The sequence below is a fragment of the Atta colombica genome, unplaced genomic scaffold (genome assembly GCF_001594045.1).
Source record: "Atta colombica isolate Treedump-2 unplaced genomic scaffold, Acol1.0 scaffold162, whole genome shotgun sequence".
Taxonomy (NCBI): domain Eukaryota; kingdom Metazoa; phylum Arthropoda; class Insecta; order Hymenoptera; family Formicidae; genus Atta; species Atta colombica.
The window spans coordinates 352810-377795 of record NW_017259253.1 but is presented as its reverse complement, the minus strand read 5'-3'; the positions used below and the strand labels follow the sequence as shown (position 1 = coordinate 377795).

The window sequence follows — 24986 nt, the reverse complement described above, 5'->3', positions numbered from 1 at the left end:
AAAATTTTTTTTATCTATTTACTTATTAAAGATAATTGGTTTAATAGTTGGTTTACGACTTACGCTTCGTGTAAAAATAAGTATCAAAATTCATTTTGAATTTCATCTCATTAATAAGAAGATAAAAAATAATTATAATATTATAAAAATCAAATATTTTACAAAACATACGTATTTATTAAATATAAACTATATTTTTACAGTTTTTGCTGTATTTATATATATTATATTATAAACTGTATTTTTTACATAAAATAAAAAAATTTTTTAATGCATCTCAAGTGTATTTTAAATTTGTATAAAATAGAGATATAAAATAGAGATATAATTTTATATTCTTGAACTATGAACCGGCGAGCCACGAATTATGCATCACTGCTACATCCTATACATATAATTATACGTATACTATAAAAATTATTGTTACATATATCACCGTCGTACAACATTATTTTTCGAGGAAGAGGTTTGAACACATACCTGAACGGTAAGTTGTTCACCAGTGTAACAAAACATAAACATATTTACCAACATGGACATAAGCGCTGTAAAATAAGAGCTCATAGCTAATGGATTGCTATTTTCCCATTCCTATAAATATTATATTATTACTGGAAATATTACTTCTTTTTGTGTTTTATTACTGAAACTCTCGAATATATCAAATTACGAACTATTATTATAAAATATCCTAGAATGCAGGCATTCATCGTACACCCAGTCAGTTCTATTAGACACGCTTGTTGTAGAGTATTTTCTACCAATTGCAAAAAACTGAAATGTTGACGGTAACGAATCAATACATTCAGAAAATGAAAAATTGGAATTGTCTGTACGAGTATGATGTTAGGTATCGATTAATGAATAATCACTTATTATAACCGTTTAGACACTGCATATATGTACATAATTTTAATAAAACTAAATTTTAAAACTCTTACCTTCGAATTCTTATTTGATGTTCAACCATTATTGCCAGCTTCCTGTTCACTTGCAGTTTTTCTTGCCATTTCTCCTTGACAAAATTTCTCATCAAGCTCATCAAAATTATTAACTGACCGCAAATGTGCATTACGAAGACCGCCGCAAGACCACATAAACCTGTTGTTATTGAGTAAGTGATTATCCCGGATAATATTTGTATTGCAAAGATCAGCTCGTAAATGGGGCTGACTTGTACATCGAAGAAAATGAAGTAAGCCGGGCAAGGCAGAGGTCTAATCGTAACATTTTGTGGAGTGATGATTTTTCCTTTGGCAAATGGCAAGATCAGTCGAAAAGAGAGCCCGCTGCCATACATGAAAATCGCACAAAGTGTAACCAGACGTCTTCCAATTTTTGCAGATTTAATCATCGTGTTCCGCGCTTTTGCGTTGATAACAACTTTATAATCTTCCTCGATGTGCTGCAAGCAGCGTTTTATGTTTTTCTCATGGAATACCAAACTGCTATATTTACCACAGGCTATGAAACCAAAAAGAAGCAGAGGGATTGTTCGGACCCTGACGCGTGGTCTCTTCTCAACCAACCAAAAAAGAGCACCAGGTATCAGGACAGAATAGAGGAGAATGTGACAGATCAAGATTAAGAAATACTTCCAAATTTTCTCACGGGTAGATTTTTTCCTATAAAACGGCCATACTCCGAGTAAACTCAAAACGTTTCGCGTCAAATATGTAATGTAAATTATGTCATCTTTATAATATTCGTTGCGCAACATTCTTTTGTTGATTTTATGTGAAGCCTTTATTCAAACTGGATGGCTACTGACCACTGCGAATACGAATTGTCAATAAAATAAATTCGTTGTTTGCGCTTGCGCGCATTATAGATTACAATGTTTCTAAAGGAGAAAATTTAAAAGCAGTAGAGTTTCTAAGTCAACTTGCTCACCGAGGGTTGGAATTGCTTTCCACGAATAGTGTTTTCATTCACCATACATTATTATTTTAAACTTAGAATAATCTTTTTGGCTTCAACTTTTCTTCCTGTATTAAAACTCGTGATTGCATTGAACATTGATCTTCCACAATGATTCTGATTATATAATACATATTACAATATATCGAAATATACATCGAAATATTTCAATTTGCTTAGAGATTAATATATGTGATAACAATCATGATGTTTTCGATAATTTTGACGACATTAATGCCTTAAGATGGGCATTCAGTAAAAAAATATCGATTTTGAATCAAAAGATGCCATAAGGAAAACATCAATACATCAACCATTTTAAAAAGTTTGTACTGATAATAAGTTGTGTGTGATAAAATAAAAATAAAAATTACTTATACTTTTACAGTATCTTATTATATTCTATGATAATTTGAAATTGCGAGAGGCTAAAAATGAAAATAGTATGTCATTTTAATATGCCGAAATCTTTTGTTTGTCTGGAAAATAATCGTATTTAACTGTCTTTGTTACAATTCGCAATTGAAAAGTCACATCTAGCGGATGTATAATGTATGCGGATGTATAATGTAGAAACTTTTGAAATATTGCACGCAAACTTATTTGCCATTTTCCCCCATCATAAGAGACTGAAAGTTGTTCTGTTAAAATCAATGAAAAGATTGACGTTTCGTAAAGAAAACTTACTAATAATAGCAACTGTATAAGCAAAACACGATTTTTTATTTGGTAGAATATCCGTAGAAAAAGGATTGCATTTATCACTGTATCTTAAACAATAAACAATACTATGTTGTTTATATCATCGTTATTAATTTGTTGATTAAAATTAAAGTATGTGCATTTAAATAATAAAGTTACTGTGTAGGAATAATATTCGATTCACGTGCCGGAAATTTTAATGCTGCGTAAGATGGATTTCCAAGTGCAGTAATGGTTTCGAAGTAAAGAGAGATTACTTATTGTATAACACATTTCTAGCTTATAATGTTGAAATGCTGCTTAAAATTTTAGAAAAAGAAAAATTGTGCAATGAATTAAATAAGAATATATTTAAAATAATACTACACCGTATGTATTATGCTTATTGCATCGATTTTTTGTTCTTTTTGCACAATACTTTGTGAAGTTTAGATTATAGTTTCGAAGACTATTGACTGACAATTGATGTGTATTAGTTTGCGATATGTCTATACTTCTGCTCGCAAGTTGCAATCGTGTATAAAAGTTAACAGGTACAAAAAAACGGCATTGATTTCATATGTATGTAATTGATAAATATAAAATTAATTTTAATAGTTATATCATAATTTCTATTCAATATTCTTATTTATCTTATAATGAAATAAAGAAATAATTTATTTAAATTTAAATAAAAGATAAAATAGTAATTCAAAAAATTAAATAATTGTCGAAATGCTTCCTACGAAATTGTATTATTTAATTTCATCATACTGAGAAATAAAATTTCTTACTTACGCTTTAGTATATACATATACATTGTACCAAACTTTTGTATCAAACTTTTGGCTTATTTATATATAATAAACATATACAATATAATATTATCATTACGATGCATCCATAGTCATGGTTCCGACAAGAAGAAGAAAGAAATATACGATATAATATTCAGCCGGTCATTTTTCGAAGCATATTAAAATATGTCACAGCTGTTTTTATAACCTGAACAATAAGCATAATATCCTGTAGTTATTTATCATTTCGTCATAATTTTATTTAACTAAGTGATAGACTGATTAAAAAATGTTATATTTGATTCATGTCTATTAAGTTATAGATAATAATTTTTGAATAACGTAATTGATCGCTGCGTTGTAATTGTCATTAATTTCTGAAAAAATTAATGAACGCTTTTGAACAAATGTGCTTACGTCACCATAGGTCTTGAATGATAAATCCACGATCTTCCCAGCTGTGATCTTAGCGGGCAAGTTTGATATGATTATTACTAACACGATTCCCCGCGCGTCTTTATTCGGAAGACGATACCATTCAAGTACGCAAGATTTTCTAGCTACTTCCTCTGCCTGTTATTAATATTATCAAGTATATATAAGAAAATTTTTATTGATTTAAACATTGTTTGAAAAATATTTATTATAAAAACTTTCATAACAATTTCTCAAATATTTTGTATAACAGAGAGTTATTATATATTATTATATATTATACGACAAGAAAAAAGGAAAAAAGGGAGAAATAGATATGAACAAACATACCTGAATGGTAAGTTGTTCACCAGTATAACAAAACATGAACACGTTTATCATCATGGATGTAATTGATGAAAAATAGGAGAACATAGCTATTCGATTGCTATTCTCCCATTCCTATAAATGTTGTATTTTATTGTTGGAAATATAACTTTCTTTCGTTATGTTACTGAAACTCCCAAAAATATATAAAATATTACAAACCATTATTATAAAATATCCTAGAAGGCAGATTAACATCGTGCATCCCATCAATTCTATTAGACACGCTTGATGTAGAGTATTTTCTATCAATTGTAAAAAACTGAAATGTCGACGGTACCGAATTAATATATTTAAGAAATTAAAATTTGAATTACCTACACACTGCACGTATATGATATTAACCGATTAGCAAATAATAAATTATTATAAATGTTTAATCATTTAATATGCATGTGATAAAAAAATAAAACTTTTAAATTCTTACCTTCGAAATCTTATCTGGTGTTCAACCATTCTTGCCAGTTTTCTGTTCAGTTCTCGTTTTTCATGCCACTTTTCCTCGACAAGATTTGTCATCAAATTTATGAGGACCTTCAGCTGGCCGCAGGCGTGCATCACGAAAAGAGTCGCAAGACCACATAAACCTGTTGTTATCGAGAAAGTGACTATCCCAGATAATACTTGTATTGCAAAGATCAGCTCGTAAGTGGGGCTGACTTGTACATTGAAGAAAATGAAGTAAGCTGGGCAAGGCAGAGGTCTAATCGTAACATTTTGTGAAGTGATGATTTGTCCTTTGGCAAATGGCAAAATCAGTCGAAAAAAGAGCCCGCTACCGTACATAAAAATCGCACAAAGTGTAACCAGACGTCTTCCAATTTTTGCAGATTTAATCATCGTGTTCCGCGCTTTTGCGTTGGTAACAACTTTATAATCTTCCTCGATGTGCTGCAAGCAGCGTTTTATGTTTTTCTCATGGAATATCAAACTGCCATATTTACCACATGTTATGATGCCATAAAGAAGCAGAGGGATTGTTCGGACCCTGACACGTGCTCTCTTCTCGACCAACCAAAAAAGAGCACCAGGTATCAGGACAGAATAGAGGAGAATGTGATAGATCAAGATTAATAAGTACTTCCAAATTTTTTCTCGGGTAGATTTTTTCCTATAAAACGGCCATACTCCGAGTAAGCTCAAAACGTTTCGCGTCAAATATGTAATGTAAATTATGTCGTCTTTATAATATTCGTTGCGCAACATTCTTTTGTTGATTTTATGTGAAGCCTTTATTCAAACTGGATGGCTACTGACCACTGCGAATACGAATTGTCAATAAAATAAATTCGTTGTTTGCGCTTGCGCGCATTATAGATTACAATGTTTCTAAAGGAGAAAATTTAAAAGCAGTAGAGTTTCTAAGTCAACTTGCTCACCGAGGGTTGGAATTGCTTTCCATGAATAATGTTTTCATTCATCATACATTATTATTTTAAACTTAGAATAATCTTTTTGGCTTCAACTTTTCTTCTTGTATTAAAACTCGTGATTGCATTGAACATTGATTTTCCACAATGATTCTGATTACATAATATTACAATATATCGAAATATACATCGAAATATTTCAATTTGCTTAGAGATTAATATATGTGATAACAATCATGATGTTTTCGATAATTTTGACGACATTAATGCCCTAAAGATAGACATTCAGTAAAAGAATATCGATTTTGAATAAAAAAATACTATAAAAAAACGTCAATACATCAACCATCTTAGAAAGTTTGTACTGATAGTAAATTGTGTGTGTTAAAATAAAAGTAAAAATTATTTATACTTTTATCTTACTTTTATCTTACCAGTATCTTAATGTATTCTACGATAACTTGTAATTGTGCGAGAGACTAAAAATGAAAACACTATGTTTTAATGCCGATGAAGTTTTTTGTTTGTCTGGAAAATAATCGTGTTTAACTGTCTCTGTTACAATTTGCAATTGAAAAGTCACATCTAGTGGATAATGTATGCATAGAAACTTTTGAAATGTTGCACGCAAACTTATTTGCCATTTCCCCCATCATAAGGGACTGAAAGTTGTTCTGTTAAAATCAATGAAAAGATTGACGTTTCGTAAAGAAAACTTACTAATAATAGCAACTGTATAAGCAAAACACGATTTATTATTTGATACAATATCTGTGGAAAAGGAATTGCATTTATTACTATATCTGAAACAATAAACAGTACTCTGTTATTTATATCATCGTTATTATTTTGTTGATTAAAATTAAAATATGTGCATTCAAATAATAAAGTACTGTGTAAGAATAATATTCGATCACGGAGCTTTTAATGCTATGTAAGATGGATTTCCAAGTGCAGTAATGGTTTCGAAGTAAAGAATGATTACTTATTGTATAACTCATTTCTAGCCTATATAATGTTGAAATGCTGCTTAAAACTGTAGGAAAAGAAAAATTGTGCAATGAATTAAATAAGGATATATTATATTTAAAATAATACTACACCGTATGTACTATGATCATTGCATCGATTTTTTTGTTCTTTTTGCACAATACTTTGTGAAGTTAGATTATAGTTTCGAAGACCATTGACTGACAATTGATGTGTATTAGTTTGCGATACATCTATACTTCTGCTCGCAAGTTACAATCGTGTACAAAAGTTAACAGATATAATAAAACAGCATTAGTTCCATATGTATGTAATTGATAAATGTAAAATTAATTTTAGTTATATCATAATTTCTATTCGATGCTCTTATTTATCTTATAATGAAATAAAGAAATAATTTATTTAAATTTGTATATAAGATAAAATAGTAATTCAAAAAATTAAATAATTGTTGAAATGCTTTCTATGAAATTATATTATTTAGTTTCATCATACTGAGAAATGAAATTTCTTACTCACGTTTTGATGTATACATATACATTATATCAAACTTTTGTACCAAACTTTTGACCTATTTATATATAATAAACATATACATAATAATATTATCATTATGATGCATCCATAATCATGGTTACGACAAGAAGAAGAAAGAAATACGGGTAATATTCAGTCGGTCATTTTTAGAAGCATATTAAAATACGTCACAGCTGTTTTTACAACCTAAACAATAAGCACAATATCCCGTGGTTATTTATCACTTCGTCATAATTTTATTTAACGTGATAGATTGATTAAAAAATCTTATCGCTGTGTTGCAATTGTCATTAATTTCTGAAAAAATTAATGAACGCTTTTGAACAAATGTGCTTACGTCACCATAGGTCTTGAATGATAAATCCACGATCTTCCCAGCTGTGATCTTAGCGGGCAAATTTGATATAATTATTATCAACACGATTCCCCGCGCGTCTTTATTCGGAAGACGATACCACTCGAGTACGCAAGATTTTCTAGCTACTTCTTCTGCCTATTATTAATATTATCAAGTACATATAAGAAAATTTTTATTGATTTAAATATTGTTTAAAAAATATTTATTATAAAAACTTTCATAACAATTTCTCAAATATTTTGTATAACAGAGATATATATTAGTATATATCTCTGTTATTATAGAAAAAAGGAAAGAAGGAAGAAAAAAATATGAACAAACATACCTGAATGGTAAGTTGCTCACCAGTGTAACAAAACATGAACACATTTATCATCATGGATGTAATTGATGAAAAATAGGAGCACATAGCTATCCGATTGCTATTTTCCCATTCCTATAAATATTGTATTTTATTGTTGGAAATATAATTTTCTTTCGCTATGTTACTAAAACCCCAAATATATAAAATATTATATATACTCCCAAATATATAAAATATTACAAACCATTATTATAAAATATCCTAGAAGGCAGATTAACATCGTGCATCCCATCAATTCTATTAGACACGATTGGTACAGAGTATTTTCTATCAATTGTAAAAAACTGAAATGTCGGTACCAAATCAATATATTTAAGAAATTAAAATTTGAATTAGCTACACACTGCACGTATATGATGTTAACCGATTAATAAATAATAAATTATAAACGTTTGATCATTTAATATATGTATGTAATAAAAAAATAAAACTCTTAAACTCTTACTTTCGAAATCTTATTTGATGTTCAACCATTCTTGCCAGCTTCCTATTCAATTCTCGTTTTTTATGCCACTTTTCCTCGACAAGATTCGTCATCAAATTTATGAGGACCTTCAGCTGGCCGCAGGCGTGCATCACGAAAAGAGTCGCAAGACCACATAAACCTGTTGTTATCGAGTAAGTGACTATCCCAGATAATACTTGTATTGCAAAGATCAGCTCATAAGTGGGGCTGACTTGCACATCGAAGAAAAAGAAATTACTCGGACAAGGTAGAGGTCTGAGTGTGATGTTTTGTGGAGTGATGACTTTTCCCCTGGCAAATGGCAAAATCAATCGAAAGGAAAGTCCACTGCTGTACATGAAAATCGCACAAAGTGATACCAGATGTCTTCCAATCTTTGCAGATGTAATCATCGTGTCCCGAGCTTCCGCGTTTGTAACAACTTTATAATCTTCCTCGATATGCTCCAAGCAGCGTTTGATTTTCTTTTCGTGAAATAGCAGATTGATATATTTACTACAAGCCATCAAAACGAAGAGAAGCAGAGGAATCGTCTGGATTCTAACGCGTGTTCTCTTTTCAATCAACCAAAAAAAGATTCCAGGAAGCAAAACGCAATAGAGAAGAATGTTACAGATCGAGATTAAGAAGTATCTCCAGACTTTCGCGCAGATAGAGTCTTTTTTATTAGACGGCCAAATTCCGAGTAAGCTTAGAATGTTTCGCGTCAAATGTGTGATGTAAATCATGTCATCTTTATAATACTTATTATGGAACATTCTTTTGTTGATCCTGTATGAAACTTTTGTTCAAACTGAATGGTGACTGATCGCTGCAAATACGAATTGCCGATAAAGTAAATTTGTTGTCCGTTTGCGCTTGCGCGCATTAAAGATTAAAGGGTTGCGTGAATAGGATTCGAAAACAAGAGATTTTCTAAGTTCACTCACCGAGGGTTGGAATTGCTTTCCCAGAATATGAATTCCATTCTAAGTATATTTTTTTCAAGCAGCTAAGAATAACAATTGGCTTTAACTTTCTTTCCTGTGTAATATGAATCTAAAACGGTTACACCCGTTGGACGTTGACCGTCAATAATAGTTTCGATTACGTAGTACAGTAATATTTCAATTTTTAGTTTAAAGATTAATACTTATAAAAGCAATTGTGATTTTTTTAACGTGATAATTGTGACAATGTCAGTGAATTAAATAAAGATAAAAAATATTTATATGTTTTGTCTTATTATATCCTACGATAACTATTTAGTGTCAGAAAATAAACTTATTAAATTCTTGTAGTTGCATGAGAGGCTAAAAATAAAAGCACTGAATCGTTTTGATATATTGATGAAATTTTCCGATTCTCTCTGAAAAAATAATCAGTTTAACTGTATTAATATTACAACTTGCAACTGAAAAGCAATCTAGTGAATGTATAATGTATGTATAGAAATTTTCAAAGTGACTGCGTGCAAACATATTTGTGCTTTTTTTTGTAAGATAAAGAAACTTGTCCTATTGGAAGCAATGAAAAGGTTGCAGTATCGTAAAGAAAACAGATAATAGCAGTGTATATAAGTAAAACGCGTTTTTGACATGACAGAGTATTTGTAGAAAAATAACTGTAATCACATCATGCGATTATGTTAAACAATAAACAGTATTTTTTTGTTCTTATCATATCATTGTGATTATTTGTTTTAAATACAGAATGCATTCAAACACGTTTGTCTACACTGTGCCGAATTTCTGACTGCTCATGTTACAGTACGATATTATTGATTCAATATGTAGCATAGATTGTAGCTTTAAAAACCGAACGTTGCTATGTGATTAATAGCTTTGATTAACAGCTTTTCATTATAAATATCATATGAACCTCCGATCTGCTCGCAAGTTAGTAATCGCAAACAGAAATCAATGGGTATAACTCTCGTAAGTGAAATTGATTAATACACATGCACAATTATATTTTATAATTTTTACTTCTTAATTTCTATACTAATCTCGATACTCTTATTTAGCTTGAAATTAAAGTACATTTAATCTATATATTTAATCTATATTTAATTTATAAGAAATAAAATAATAATTCAACTTAATTAAAATCAAATTGCTTTATATGAAAATTTAATGTAAAATATTATATTATAAAACAAAAATTTCTTACATATACCTTTATATATAGAAGAAATATCTAAATAAAGAATATTTATATAGATATATGTACATTATAATAAATTTTTGTATTTGACACATCAATATCACGATTATACACGATACGATATTACCATTATATAATTCGTAACTGTAATTTTAATGAAAAGAAATATAGAGCCAAAACATTTAACCGGCTACATTTAAAAGCATGTTAAAATATGTTACAGCTGTTTTTACAACCTGAAAATAGCATAATATTTTATAGTTGTTGCTTTATCATGATTTCAATTGTCTCTATAAATTAAATAAAAAACTTATATTTAATTAACTATTACAGTATGTAATAATAATAACAATCACTTAATAACATATTTAATTGTTAATGTTAGAATTGTTGTTGATTCCTAAAGAAATTAGTGAATGCTTTTGAATATGTATTCTTACATCACCATATGTTTTGAATGATAGAGCCATGATTTTTCCAGCAGTGATCTTGGTGGGCATGTTCGACATGATTATCACCAGCACAATCCCACGCGCTTTCTTGTCCGGAAGACGATACCATTCGAGCTCGCAAGATGTACTAGCTACTCTTTCTGCCTGTTATTAATGTTATCAAGTATGTGTAGCAAAAAATTAAGCGAATTTTAAGGATTAAGTATTACTTAAAAATTATTATAAAAATATTTTCAACAATTTCTTCCCAAATATTGTTTTATATAACATATAGTGTTGTATAATAAATAGCGTTATTAGTATTATAGCGGAAACATTATCACATATTATATTACACATCATTGTTGTATATAATAACATCACATGATATAATCATTACCAGCAAAAGAATAGTTATACCTGAACGGTAAGTTGTTCACCAGTATAACAAAACATGAACATATTTATCATCAGAGATGTAAGTGTTATAACATAAGAGCACATAGCAATCGAATTGCTATTTTCCCATTCCTATAAAAGTTACGTTATTGCAGGGTATTCTTTTTTTCGCTTTATTATTAAAACTTTTGGATATATAAAATTACAAACCATTATAATAAAATATCCCAAAAGGCAGACTATCATCGTGCACCCCATCAATTCTATTAAACACGCTTGTTGTAGAGTATTTTCTACCAATTGCAAAAAACTGTCGACGGCACCGAATCATCATATTCGAAAAATGAGAAAATAGTACTAAATTCCGCACATGTATGATGTTAATTACCGATTAACGAATAATCAATTATTACATAAGTTGCGTTGATGTACACACATGGATTTAATAAAAATTAAAACTTATAATTCTTACCTTCGAATTCGTATTTGATGTTCAACCATTTTAGCCAGTTTTTTATCCACTTCTTGTTTTTCCTGCCATTGATCCTCGACGAGATTTCTCATCAAATCTACTAAAATCCTTAGTTGGCCACAAGCGTGCATCACAAAAACGGCCGCGAGACCACATAAAGCTATCGTTATCGAATAGGTAACTATCCCTGATAAAAATTGCATTGCAAAAATCAGTTCGTAAGCGGGGCTGACTTGTATATCAAATGAAAAGAAGTAAGCCGGACAAGGCAACGGTTTGATCGTAATATTTTGCGCAGTGACAATTTTTCCTTTGGCAAATGGCAGAATTGATCGAAAAGAGAGCCCGCTGCCATACATGAAGACTGCACAAAGTGTAACTAGGCGTCTTCCAATCTTCGCGGATTCAATCATCATATCTCGCTCCTCTGCACTGATAATAATCCTCCAATCCTGTTCAATGTGTTTCAAGCAGCGTCTAATATTTTTCTCACGAAAAATCAAATTGCTATATTTACCACTGGCCATGAAACCGTAAAAAAGTAAAGGAATCGTTTGAACTCTGACTCGTGTTCTCTTCTCAATCAACCAAAATAAGGCACCAGGAATCAAGACGCAATAGAGAAGAATATAAGAGATCGAGATCAGAAAGTATTTCCGAATTTTTTCGCCAATAGTTCTTCTCCTGTTGTAATTCGGCCAAACCCCAAGTAGGCTCAAAACATTTCGTGTCAATTGTGTAATATAAATCATATCATCTTTATAATACTCGTTGTGCAGCATTCTTTTGTCGAGCCTGTATGAAATCTTTATGCAAACTGAATGGCAAGCTGATTGCAGCGAATAAAAACTGTAGAGTAAATTCGTTATTCGTTTGCGCTTGCGCATCTTAAAAATTAATATGTTGCTTGAAAGAGAAGGTTTCAAAACAAGAGAGTTTCCAAGTCAACTTACCGAGGGTCGAGATTGCTTTCCATGAATAGTTTTTCCATTCGTCAGCGTACATTTGTTTTCAAAGAATAGTCGATTTGATGATTTCAATTTTTCTTCCTGTACTAAAACTTATGCTGCTTTGACCTCTAACAATAATAGTTTCTATTAGTACAGAATACTTTAGTTTAATCAGAGATCAACGTATAATAACATTGTTTTAGTGCTGTGATAGTGTCATCGTATTTCTGATATTATGATTTTGACAACATCAATAAATAAATTTAATAAAACTAAAATTATATTTACATTCTTATGTCATATTCTATAATACTTGGAGCAGAAAAGTAAACTTGCTAAACTTGTAATGCGTGAGAAACAGAAAATGGCAAATGTTTTCCATGGAAGATATTTCATATGCATCGATTAAATTTTATGATTCTTTGGAAAATAATTACGTTTGATTCTACTTACAATTTGCGTTCCTCGAAGCTTCAATGATGAGTAAGTAAAAGTTTATACGTTTGTAAATGAAACGTATTGTAATTTTTCAATGGCTTTTATTTCTTTTTAAAAACACTTAGGGGAAAACCGGATCACAATTGTCACAGTTTTTGATTAGTGATTTTTAGAAAAAAGGATTTGAAAATATTATATATCTTATTATAATATACTTACATTCTTTAGGTATTAAAAAAATTATTCTTGAATTCATCATAAAAATAAATTATTTAATTTAAAGCTGCGAAAATGTGACAATTAATCTCGTGTTCTGGGTTGATTGTCACATGTTCTAGGATTGGCAGTAGCATATTTTATTTATGAATAACACATAAAATGTACTGTTTGAGTTATAAACATTTTGACAATCAACTCCGTACAACTAGCCCCGATCTCCCTATTAATAAAGGAAGTATTTTTTAGGAATTATATGTCTTGACTATTTTTATATAAAAGTTACATATTTCTTTGAAGATTACGTTTATGCATTTACTATTTAAATTTAGCCAACAACAGAGCATAAAAAAGATTTAAATACGTTACGGTCTTAATGGCCTAAAATGTAATGAATCTTAAAAAATAAAAATGTGATTTTTATTTTTTAACATATTATTACTTATGTTGCCGAATGTCCTGAAAGAAAGATCAAAATATTTTCCTCCTTTAATCTTTGTCGGAAAATTCGACATGAGCAAGAATAATATCAGCGATTGCGCTTTTGGAAGGAAAATGGTACCACTACAATGTGAATGTTGTTAATGCCACTTTTTCTTCCTAATTTAATCAATTATACAAAGTAGATTATTAATAAAAAAAAAAATGATGCTTACATTAATTGATGAATGTTAATTATTACTTCGATAATGTGATAGCATAAAACCTTTATCAAAAGTTATTCACCGATAAAACAAAAGATAAAAATGTTGAAACTAATCGATGAGTCCAACGAGATATGAATATAGAGCGGCAATGTTATTCTCTCATTCCTGTAAATTATGATTATATTTATTTTTGTGATACTTGTTGAATCTGTGCGTTTTACATATCTTTAATACTTTTTCAAAATCACTGAAATTATTGTCGCTACATATTTATTTTATGCGCACTATAATAACAAAATATCTTAAGAGACATACAATTATGGTGCATCCCATAATTTCCATTAGATTTATATATTGTGTGGTGTTCTGCACTAATTGAAGGAAACTAAAATGATCGTAGAAAAAAAGATAAATTTTTGTCAAAATAAATGTTTTTTAAAAATTTGCTTACAATTAAAACAAGAAATATGTTAATTGTACAATAAATAAGATTCTCTATATTTTTATACAAAAATAAAATATAATTAATGTATTCAATATAATTAATATATTCAATATAATCAATAATTAAGTACATTTTTAAAGAATCTTATGTATTGAACAATTCATCATATATGAATTAATTCCAACGTCTATTTTACACATAGATTTCAATTAAAACATTAAAATACTAACAAACAGATTCGTTAAAGATACTTGTAAAATTAGTCTTACTTTCGCGTTTTGATCTGATGCTTTATCAATAGTGGCCAATCTTTCATTCACATTTTTAAGTTCACATTCATTTACCAGATTATTCATCAGAATCATGTCCAGCTGTGTAAGTGTGCGTCAACAAAAAGACCCGCAAGGCCGCATACCGCTGTTGTGACCGTACATTTTACAAATCCGGAGAAGAATTGCATAAGAAATATGATCTCGTAAGCGGGCCTAAGCTGCACATCGAATAGAACAAAGTAAGTCGGGCAGATGTCTGATCGTAAAATTCTGTTTAGTGATAATCTTTCCGGCGGATAATGGTATAATTGTCCGAAAGAACATTCCAGTGGAATCTATGAATATATGGCGCATATTATCAGCAAACGTCTGCCTTCTAGTTTTATCAATCATCACACCACGAGCAAGTTGATTATTTGCCAATCGTCCTCAACCTGCGCGAGGCAGTTTCTTACTTGGTTCCTTTTGATTGACAATTGGCCGTACTTGGTCATCGCTAGCATCATAAATATTAAATATTACGGTGGCGACAACTTTCAGCCTGGCATGAGTCTCTCTCTGTACGATGGTCATGTAGAGAATCGCTGGGACCAACTCGCAAATAAGGAGGATGTAAGAGATGAAGATCACCCCAACTCTCTCGAGGGTCTCCGGAAGTTAGGACTTTGTACGTGCATATGGCCAGACACCCAGTAGACGAAAGACAAAGCTTAAAAACGTAATATATATCGCATTTGTTGGCGAATATCTTTTCCATGTTAGTTCCTGTACAAGCCACAAGTGAAACGATGCGCGTTCAACACTCGCCACTGATCATGATTGATCCGTTCGATTTGGAGGGAACTGCGCTTGCGTGTTGAAACAATCTTTCAAAGCCACGTCGAACAAATTGCTAACATCGTAGATACTTTGAAAAGACTATTTTTGTTATGCGCAGAAAGGATTTCCCGGAAATTATGAAAGGATTGAAGATCCAAGAAAAAAGTTTACTTGTAATAGCGGTGCAATAAGTTTTATAATTTTTCGTAAGAAATGTATAAAGAGATATTATAGAGATGCAAAAAGATAGATGTTCGTGATGTATTATAACATTTTTTATGTATTTCTGCACTAAGTAATAATTATTTATTTTGATTATTCAATATATATTTCTCATATAAGAGTAAATACCTGTGGGAAATTTGTATCCACATATATTATATAAGTTTAATGATATTATATGCACTTAAATATTTAATTATTTTTTTATAATTAATACTACTTACATTAACATTGATAATAAATCTTTTATATTAAAATATATAATATGGATATGTGTATTTCAAAAAAAAATTTATTGCCAATCTTAATTTGCCATTTATTCGGTAAGTTGTCGAAGTATATTAAGATAAATTACAGCTGATTTAATTACCTGAAACAATTTCTTAAATCCTGATAACTAACTCTTAATCATAGATAATTATTATATATTACTTACATCACCGAATGTTTTGAAGGATAGTTCGATGAATTTTCCAGCGGTAATTCGTGGTGGAGTATTCGAAGAGATAATTACTAATATCATATCTCGCGCTACGTTTGTTGGAAGACGATACCAGTCGAGCGTACAAGTAATCAAGCCCACTTCTTCGGCCTATCGCGAACAATTATGAATACCTCATATATAAAAAGAATAGTGAATGTAAATTTTTATTATAAAAATGGTATTACTCATCTTAAAAGATATAAAATAATTACCTGCGCCGTTATATATTCTCCGATATAACATAAAATAAAAATGTTAATAATGACAGATGTGAGAGCTGTTACGTACGTACAAAAGGCCGGTAAATTTCTATTATTCCATTCCTGAGAATAAAATTAGTTTGTACTTGCGACACGCATTGTGCTTAAACACAATAAATTTGCTTGCATTATTTTTCATACCCCTATTATGCAATATCCGGTAAGACATATCAACGTGGTGCACCCGACTATTTCGACTAAACTACTGTAGCGCAAAACATTCTCCACCAGTTGCAAGAAACTAAAATGTATTTATGAAGCACTCGATTCAATAATTTGAAACGAAAAAAATACCAATTTATTTTTTGGAAAATATATAAATATATAAAATTTTTTCGATAATTTATTTTAACGATAATATTTAATATCAATTATAAAACTAGATATTTATAGAGGATAATTTTATGGCTGGTATTCACAGTCGGTTCTTATTTTAAGCCCGTCTTAAAATGTTAATACCGCTCTGTAATTAATTGACTTTTAAGACTACGTTTAAGATATCTTAAACGATATATAAGAATACGTGAATACTGATCACAGATTAGTATCGTAAGACTTGATCTTCAAATAAGATTAGATATAAATACTGGCCTAAATTTTTAAGTATATTTATTCTATATCTGATTTATACCGGCAAAGAATTATTCAAAGTAGAAAAATTATAAACAAAATACTTACTTTTGTATTCTTATTTGATGTTCAACTATAACTGCCAACTTTGCGCAGATATTACGTTGTCCAAACTCACTCTCATCGACGAAGTTCTCCATCTGTCGTATGAGAATTTCCATCTGTGCGCTCGCATGCATCACAAAGACAGCGGCGAGACCGCAAATCGCCACCGTGATCGTGTACATGACAAAACCGCAAAGGACTTGTTGAAGAAACACGATTTCGTAGGCAGGACTATTCTGCGGATCGAAGAAAACATAATAACCGGGGCTGGAAAAGGGTCTAATTGTCGTATTCTCATCGATAACAATACTTCCTCTCGACAGCGGCACTATCGTATTGTAAGACACTCCACCGCAATACATAAACGTGCAGCACAAGATGAACAATCGTCTTCCATTACTAGCTTTGCTCAGCATCACTTCTCGCGCGTCATCGACGACTACTGTTCCCCAATCTTCCTTGATGTGCCGCAGGCAATTTCTAATATCGTATTCATAAACAAGTAAAGTACTGTATTTGGCGATCGCCATGACTGAGTACAGAATCGGTGGCATCATTTTTACTTTCTCACTCGGCTCATCATTGACAACTGCGTAATAAAGAATACCCGGTACCATGTCGCAATGGAGGAGCAGATAACAAACGATTATGAGAAAAATATTTATAATCTTTTCGATTATGTTTGGCTGTCTGTCAATCGATGGCCAAATCCCGAGCATGCGAAGTACAACGTGACTTTGTTCGAAAACGTATTTCACGTCTATCTTCTGATATTCATTAAGGATCATCCTAGCGATATTATGCACGATATAACTTTTCTGATTAAAAATAATTTTGATAATGTCGAAACGATTGAAAATTCTACAATCGCGGCGAAGAAAATAATAGAGAATCGAAATGTTTTAAATTAATTGTTGGTGCTAAAAATTGAGATATGTATGTTCAGGTTCAAGTTTGCGTAAGATTTAATGTTACTGATCACAACTTTGTGCATATCAGGTATGATGTAAACTCTCAGACGACTTGCGCCTGCGTGTTTTAAAAATTAAGGAGTCACTTGTAAGGGTTGTAAGACAGTGAACGAAAAGAAGTTTAACGATTGATTTTGCACACAATGTCGTTTCTCAAGGCGTTCGTGTGGTACGTAGACAGTGGAAACTTTGACTTTGTAACTTGAACCATGAGAACGTTTATTTTTCAAAGTAGCAAAGGACTTGGTCTTCGTCGAGTAACATAGTAAATAAAACTTTTTTTTATCCTATCTTCGGCCAAGTCAACGCTTACATTATACAAATATAATAATACTCTAATTTTTTAAATACTACTGTGGGCATATATACTTCGTTGTCTTACTTATATTTTGTATATCTTATTTTTACAGTAATTTTATAACATATTATTTTAAAGAGAAATAATTTATTCCATTGTAAATGCCATACTAACACGTGCATTATTTGTCAAACTATTAATGTAATTCTGTGCCATACTAAAATCCTAAGCATGGTATCCCTTTCGGTCCCCACCAAATATGGTCTCATCACACCATGTCTTACATTCTCAATCTCGCGAGGAAAATTCACGAAGTAAATTGAAATACGCCATTGACGTCTTTAAGATCTAGGATACAATATTTTATTTTCATTGTCAGTATAGAGATTAGAATTTTAAGAGATTTTAAGAGATACATATTTTATTTGGATTTATTAAAACTTACTGATAAAATCACAATATTTAACATCAATTAAATCCAATCTTTAAATAAGTAATAAGATATAAAATAAGTAATAAAGATGTAACACACATGTTACAAACACGTTAAGCAGTCTTAATTAATACCTCGCATTTAGAGCACGAAACGATATTACTCACGTCAGAAAACGTAATAAGTGTCATCGTCAACATCTTTCCGGCGGTGAGAGTTGCGGGGTATCGAGACATTATGATCGGCATTAACAAATCAATCGCCTTCCTGGATGGCATTCGATACCACTCGATCGTATAGCAAATAGTTCCTATCTGCTGGCAACGCTCTTTGAGCAAATCTCCAATGTAGCAAAACATGAACACGTTGAAAATGACCGACACAAGTCCAAAGAAATATGTAAAAATCTGCACGAACGATTCATTATTATTCATATCCTGAAATTTGAGAAGAGATTAACAATCACTGTGATTGCGAGGTATCAACATTTGTTTAAAGTTATTTTGAAGTTTTCATAAGAATTGGAACATACAGTTATAATGATATAGCCCAGTAGACATATGTTACATGAAGCATTCATGAACTCCACGAGACATATCTCGGTAAATAAGTTTCTTACGTGAGACACGAATCTAGAAAATTATATCTAATAAAATTTCGGAAAGTTTTATGCAATTTATCTATTACCAATATATCAATTTCTGGACAATTTATTTATCAATTTATTTATTTTATTTGACTACTATCAAATGCAATTGTTATAATAAAGATACTACACAGATAAAAATGAATTTGAAAAAAAAGATTTTGTTAAAGTACCTATCTAAAAATTTAACTGGATACAGATAACCTGAAAATAATTTTATTGATCTATTAAAATAATTACGTAGGAATATCAAGCATGACAAGCAATGCTGATGCAAAAAATTTTCAACTCGTTTAAGCATCTTACATGAATATTTTAATGGTTCAACAAGATTATTTTCAAATTAATCTAGTTAAATTTTTAGACACTACAAAATCGTTTTTTCCGTATAAATATTTGAAATTACACACATACACACACACACACACACACACACACACACACACACACGCGCGCGCGCGCGCGCGCGCGCACACACACACACACACACACACACACACACACACCTTAATAGATGCAAATGTCGGGTTATTACAACAGCAATTCGATTGTCGATAGATCCGCTATTGCGTTTACCACCGTCTACGAGTTCCTTTAAAAACGACATTAACACGTCACACTGACCGCATATATGTGCAACAAAATTGGCCATCAAGCTGCAAATGCCGCAGAATGCACTGTAGGCAGTGAAACCGCACAAAAGTTGTAAGAAGTACACGATCTCGTACGCAGGACTAATCTGTTTGACGATAAATTAATTTACACGTGCCGATCTAATATCTATACGTATAATTGAAATTTGAAATGCATGTTATAAAAAAAGAGACAATACCTAAAGACAAAATGATGTATAAAAAATCTTTAAACAAAAAAAACACTGATCAGGATTAACTGAATCAACACTGCCAACTTAGCCTGAAAGTTGGAATTGAAAGTTTTACCTTAGAATCAAACACAAGAAATTCGCAAGCCGATGGATGCAATCTCACGGTAACGTTGTCTTCATTGACTAAATTTGATGTAGCTATAGGTTGTAAGTAATACAGTGTGCCACAGCTGAACATAAAAACCACGGAAGTGATACCAAAAGTGCGGCCAATTTTAGCGTTCGCCAACATGATATTGCGATCCTCGGCAATTATTGCGTACCGCCAGTCATTGGCTACATAATCAACGCAGAATCTGAGCTGATCCTGATGCCAGAGCAACAAAACATATTTCGCGAAAGCCATTAGAGTGAAGATTAACTCACACATTAAATGAATTATTAGGAAGACATCCTTTTCTTTCATCATGTGCAACATCATCGGCACTATAGTGCAGATCAAGAGGAACGTGGCGATCATCATCGATGCCTTGTGCAGGACGATCTTGAATTTCGACGTTTCATCATTGGCCAACGGCCAAGCACCAAATGGTTTTAGTAGACAAACGCTTATCTGAACGGCGTAATAAAAGTCCAAAACATGCAATTCATTCTGCTTTGTTACATTGGCAGCGAGCGTGTTCAGCCTTTTTTCTTGTTTTCGATCAACCATCTCCAACAATATAACGTCACCGCCGGCTCTATCTTCACTGTCCCGATCATGATAGCAGGTTTACGCGTTTTTCTATCACGAAGCATGCGCGTCCCGTTCGATGAACTCTCCGATCCAGGCTGCATAAAAGTAACCTTGATAACTTTGATAATTTACATTTTCTAATGTACCGGTTAAATTTTACGAAGAGAAAACAACATGTGCAATTGGAATAAATCGGAAAGGGGAAAACGGAGACTGCGGTGGTCAGTGACTTGTCACAACCATGATGTGGTGGAAACTTCTGTTCGAGGTTAACTGACATAAACTGACTATAAAATTACTGACAATACGTAATTCTGATTTTTTTTTCTCGAAAAACTATACATGTTGAACATAAAGTTTTTTTACATAATTTGCCTCGCTTCATTCTTATATGCTTCGATCTTTTATATTTATCTGGGAATGATTATTGCTGGGATATTGTTATTGCGAAAAAATTGTTGTAAAATATTGTTTTGTACGGATATTGTTTAAAATATTTTTTTCTTTTTTAAGAAATATTTTTTTTTTCATCTTTTTGCTTTTTTAGTTATTCTTTGCAAACTTTTAAATGTACAATTCAAAAACCCGCAATAAAAAAGCATTATAAAAATAAAAATCTTAATAAAAAAGTTAATAAAAATCTTTGTTTTTTTTTTTAATACTCATAATAAACTATATACTATGCTTCTGTTTAATATTACTTTTCTCACAAAATCGTGATTAAATTTCCATATTTATGTTCCTAATTAATGTTCCTAAATACTAATAAATCAAAAAATAATCAATAATATACTGTATGTTGTTAATTATAACGATTTTAATTAAGGTATAAAAATATCTCAGATGATCGTTCACGTATAAAAAGTCAGGTGATTTCATATATATTTTTATAAAAATATTAATTACTTCCTACGATGTTCAATCTTCTTATTATCAATTACTTCTATGAGTAAATTTTATTACCGCTAAGTAATTATCACGATGATTAAAATAGAAACATTTGTGTCTTATATTTTGTAGAACCTTCTGATGTGACAGAAAATAGCGTAATAGAGGCTAAAGCAAAGGGATACTTTATAATGCATTGAGAAACTTTAAAACGGAGGAGATACGATTTCAAGGAAAACTGATTCTATTGTAAAACTGAAATCGTAGTTTGTAGTTTAAGCGCGTTCTTTCTGCGAAGATGGAGAATTGTGGCCAAGTATTTGCATCATAATATTGACCAATAATAATAACATTAAATATTTTACTGCGTATACAAGAAATTAATATAATATCAATATAATTGTAAAGGTATATTAAATGATGAGCATAATACTGTTATAATGACTGACTCAGAAATGACACTAATGTTACTTTAATTATTAGTAAATTAGTAACGTAATTAACCTATTGCGCGTTGTTTCATTCGTAAATGCGATCTTAATGAATATCGCTAAATAAATACGAGCAATAAAAAAGGTTAAATATAATATTTTATATTTATAATTTAGTATAGGTAAAGAAGTTAATATATTTTGAGCAGGAGAGATAAGAAAGTAATATTTCAGTGAATGGCACTTATAATAACCATTTGGAAAACAAATAATCGTTTTATTTCGTAAGCATTCGTATAAAATTCAGATACGCCATTGATGTCTTGCATACCTATGAATATTTGTGAATGTTAATCGAACAATATATTTAATTGTCAAATTAATACAATGGAAGAAATTATACTTACGTCGCAAAAACTTTGAAGAGAGATATCGAACATTTTAGCAGCTGTCAAAGTTGACGGACGGTTTGATCTAATCATCACCATAATTAAGCTGTTCACGTTCTTCGTTGGTATCGTGTACCAATCAATGGAATATGATACCTCTCCAATTTTTCCACTCTTTTAAGAAAAGAAAATTGTATTTAAGAAAAAAGTTAAATATAAATCTAGAGTTCAAGATTTATTTAACTAAATTAATTAAATTTAATTATATACTGTTTGGCTTAAATTAATTATTAGCTCAATTTAAATTAATTAAATTAATTAATTATTCGTTTTTAATAATGGTTATTAAATTTACCTCTTCTTTAAGTCGATCGCCGATAGTCGATAAAGTAAAAACATTTACAAAAATTGAAGTGACTAATGTAAAATATATAATCACACCAAAAAATTTATTGTCTTCCCATTCCTGAAAGAAATTTGTGTAAAAAAATATAATTTGGTTTTAAGAAATAAATTATCTTTTCAATTATGCAAAAATATATTTAAATACCTTGAGAACTCCATATTCAAGAAAGCATATGATAATAGTGCATAGAATCATCTCTGATAGAAAAACGATACTTAATGAATTTTCGATCATTTCAACATATCTGTAGGTATTATTATAAAATAAAAAATTATTATGAAATAAATGTAATTATTATAAATTAGAATAATCGCAAATAATTACACTGCAATTTAATAAAAGTTATTTATGCTATAGGATTTGCTTCAGAATAATATTTAGCAAAAATAAAATCCAGAAATATTTAGCAAAAATAAAATCCTTTTTTTTACACATATATTGATATTATTGATGATATATTTGTTAAAAAATTGACAATTCTTTTTTCGACCTGAGAGCTCGCATGTGATTCGTAATGATCCAATTGAATCGTTCATGAAGATCATCAATTCCACCAACCAATAATGTTTCCATATGTCTGCGAGCGATCTCGAACAAGCAACAGGCATGCATCACACAACTGGCAATTAAACTGTAAACACCACAGTTCGTAGAGAGGATCATAGTGCTGAATACGATCTGAACGACGAAAAGAATCTCGTAGAATGGTGAGTCTTCTACCACGAAGAAGACATAATCACTGAGATAAGGCAGAGGTAAATGAGTCGTGTTGTCTTCCTTGATGACTTTGTCCGCCACCAATGGCATAATTATATGATAAGGTAATGCGCCACCATACAATAATACCAAATACATCATCGTAAACTGCCTTCCGACCTTTGCGTTTTTTATCATCACTAGTCGATCCTCTTCACTCTCCACATCTCTGTACTGAATCTCCATCTCTTTCAAGCAGCATTTGATGTTGTTTTTGTTAATGACCATTGTCCAGAATTTGATGATACCCAGCAGGCTAAATATCTGAGCAGCTATGACTTTCATGTATCTTGTCAGATCCTCCGCGTCGAAGAAGGTATATATGATGTGCGGAACGAGCAAAAAACACATTAAGCAAAATACGATGCTCGTCTGGAGATAGTATTTAATTTTATACATTGTAGAATCGTTCCCGTAAAGTGGCCAGATGCCAACAGGCGTCAACAAGATTTTGGCGACTCTTAACATGTACTCCGTATCGGACCTGTAATTGAAGTTTTGGAATAGCGCGCGATTGTCGACCGGCGACATGCTCGCGATCATTGTCCTACAATTATTCGCTTCGCAAAGTTTAATTCTCGACTGACAACAACAAAGTGGTGGAAGAGGGATCGTTGATCGGATAGCATACAAGTTAACGTAGGCGCTTGCGTGCGAAAAGTTCACCTCTCCCAAGAAGCTGTCAGTAAGGGCTATTCTTCTAAGAACTATCGCAACTTTCATTGGAAAAAAATATACATTATTTCATGATGATTCTACGCAGGCGTTGTCAAGAGGTAGTTGAGACAGAGATTTTCTTCGTTGAGCTGTTGTTGAAAGCAAAAGCGTACAGTGTTCAGAATGGTGAATACCTTTCTATATTTTTACAAAGTGAAATCTAATTCGAAATATTTGCTGTGCGTTTTTAAGTTACTGAGAGACTATATTAAATGTAAATCGACAATATTTGAACATTCTCTAACGCATTGAATATAAAAATATCGAGTTTTTTAGATATAATAAGAACTTTATTACTATTTATTATAAAAGAATTTAGTTATAATATAT

The 24986-nt window shown here is 31.0% G+C and overlaps 7 protein-coding genes across 7 annotated transcripts in view; all 7 read right to left on the bottom strand.

The window, feature by feature from the left end:
- LOC108685906 (odorant receptor 13a-like) overlaps positions 1-1720 on the bottom strand; it is a 2441-nt gene extending 721 nt beyond the window's left edge. The window contains exons 1-3 of the mRNA XM_018190923.1: positions 942-1720; positions 675-774; positions 481-591 (exon numbers count right to left, since the gene is read on the bottom strand). Coding sequence (XP_018046412.1) covers positions 481-591; positions 675-774; positions 942-1720 — 990 coding nt within the window. The remainder of the gene's footprint in view (positions 1-480; positions 592-674; positions 775-941) is intronic.
- Positions 1721-3552: 1832 nt separating this feature from the next.
- Positions 3553-5405, bottom strand: LOC108685905 (odorant receptor 13a-like). Its single transcript, XM_018190922.1, has 5 exons — positions 4627-5405; positions 4362-4461; positions 4164-4274; positions 3816-3971; positions 3553-3606 (listed from the first exon to the last, which is right to left on the bottom strand). The coding sequence occupies exons 1-5, from the start codon at positions 5403-5405 to the stop codon at positions 3553-3555; spliced, it is 1200 nt and encodes a 399-aa protein (XP_018046411.1).
- A 1823-nt stretch (positions 5406-7228) lies between these two features.
- LOC108685904 (odorant receptor 13a-like) lies at positions 7229-9042 on the bottom strand. The gene is made up of 5 exons (XM_018190921.1): positions 8264-9042; positions 8003-8102; positions 7780-7890; positions 7434-7589; positions 7229-7282 (listed from the first exon to the last, which is right to left on the bottom strand). Exons 1-5 carry the CDS (start codon positions 9040-9042, stop codon positions 7229-7231), a joined length of 1200 nt encoding a protein of 399 aa, XP_018046410.1.
- Positions 9043-10611: 1569 nt separating this feature from the next.
- LOC108685902 (odorant receptor 13a-like) lies at positions 10612-12513 on the bottom strand. The gene is made up of 5 exons (XM_018190920.1): positions 11732-12513; positions 11470-11569; positions 11281-11391; positions 10870-11025; positions 10612-10665 (listed from the first exon to the last, which is right to left on the bottom strand). Exons 1-5 carry the CDS (start codon positions 12511-12513, stop codon positions 10612-10614), a joined length of 1203 nt encoding a protein of 400 aa, XP_018046409.1.
- A 3338-nt stretch (positions 12514-15851) lies between these two features.
- Positions 15852-17776, bottom strand: LOC108685901. Its single transcript, XM_018190919.1, has 4 exons — positions 17163-17776; positions 16626-16725; positions 16177-16332; positions 15852-15869 (listed from the first exon to the last, which is right to left on the bottom strand). The coding sequence occupies exons 1-4, from the start codon at positions 17774-17776 to the stop codon at positions 15852-15854; spliced, it is 888 nt and encodes a 295-aa protein (XP_018046408.1).
- Positions 17777-18974: 1198 nt separating this feature from the next.
- LOC108685900 lies at positions 18975-21045 on the bottom strand. Its single transcript, XM_018190918.1, has 3 exons — positions 20449-21045; positions 20043-20246; positions 18975-19298 (listed from the first exon to the last, which is right to left on the bottom strand). The coding sequence occupies exons 1-3, from the start codon at positions 21043-21045 to the stop codon at positions 18975-18977; spliced, it is 1125 nt and encodes a 374-aa protein (XP_018046407.1).
- Positions 21046-22665: 1620 nt separating this feature from the next.
- On the bottom strand, positions 22666-24482 carry LOC108685899 (odorant receptor 30a-like). Its single transcript, XM_018190917.1, has 5 exons — positions 23674-24482; positions 23328-23427; positions 23133-23243; positions 22796-22951; positions 22666-22719 (listed from the first exon to the last, which is right to left on the bottom strand). Exons 1-5 carry the CDS (start codon positions 24480-24482, stop codon positions 22666-22668), a joined length of 1230 nt encoding a protein of 409 aa, XP_018046406.1.
- Between the last annotated feature and the right edge of the window lie 504 nt (positions 24483-24986).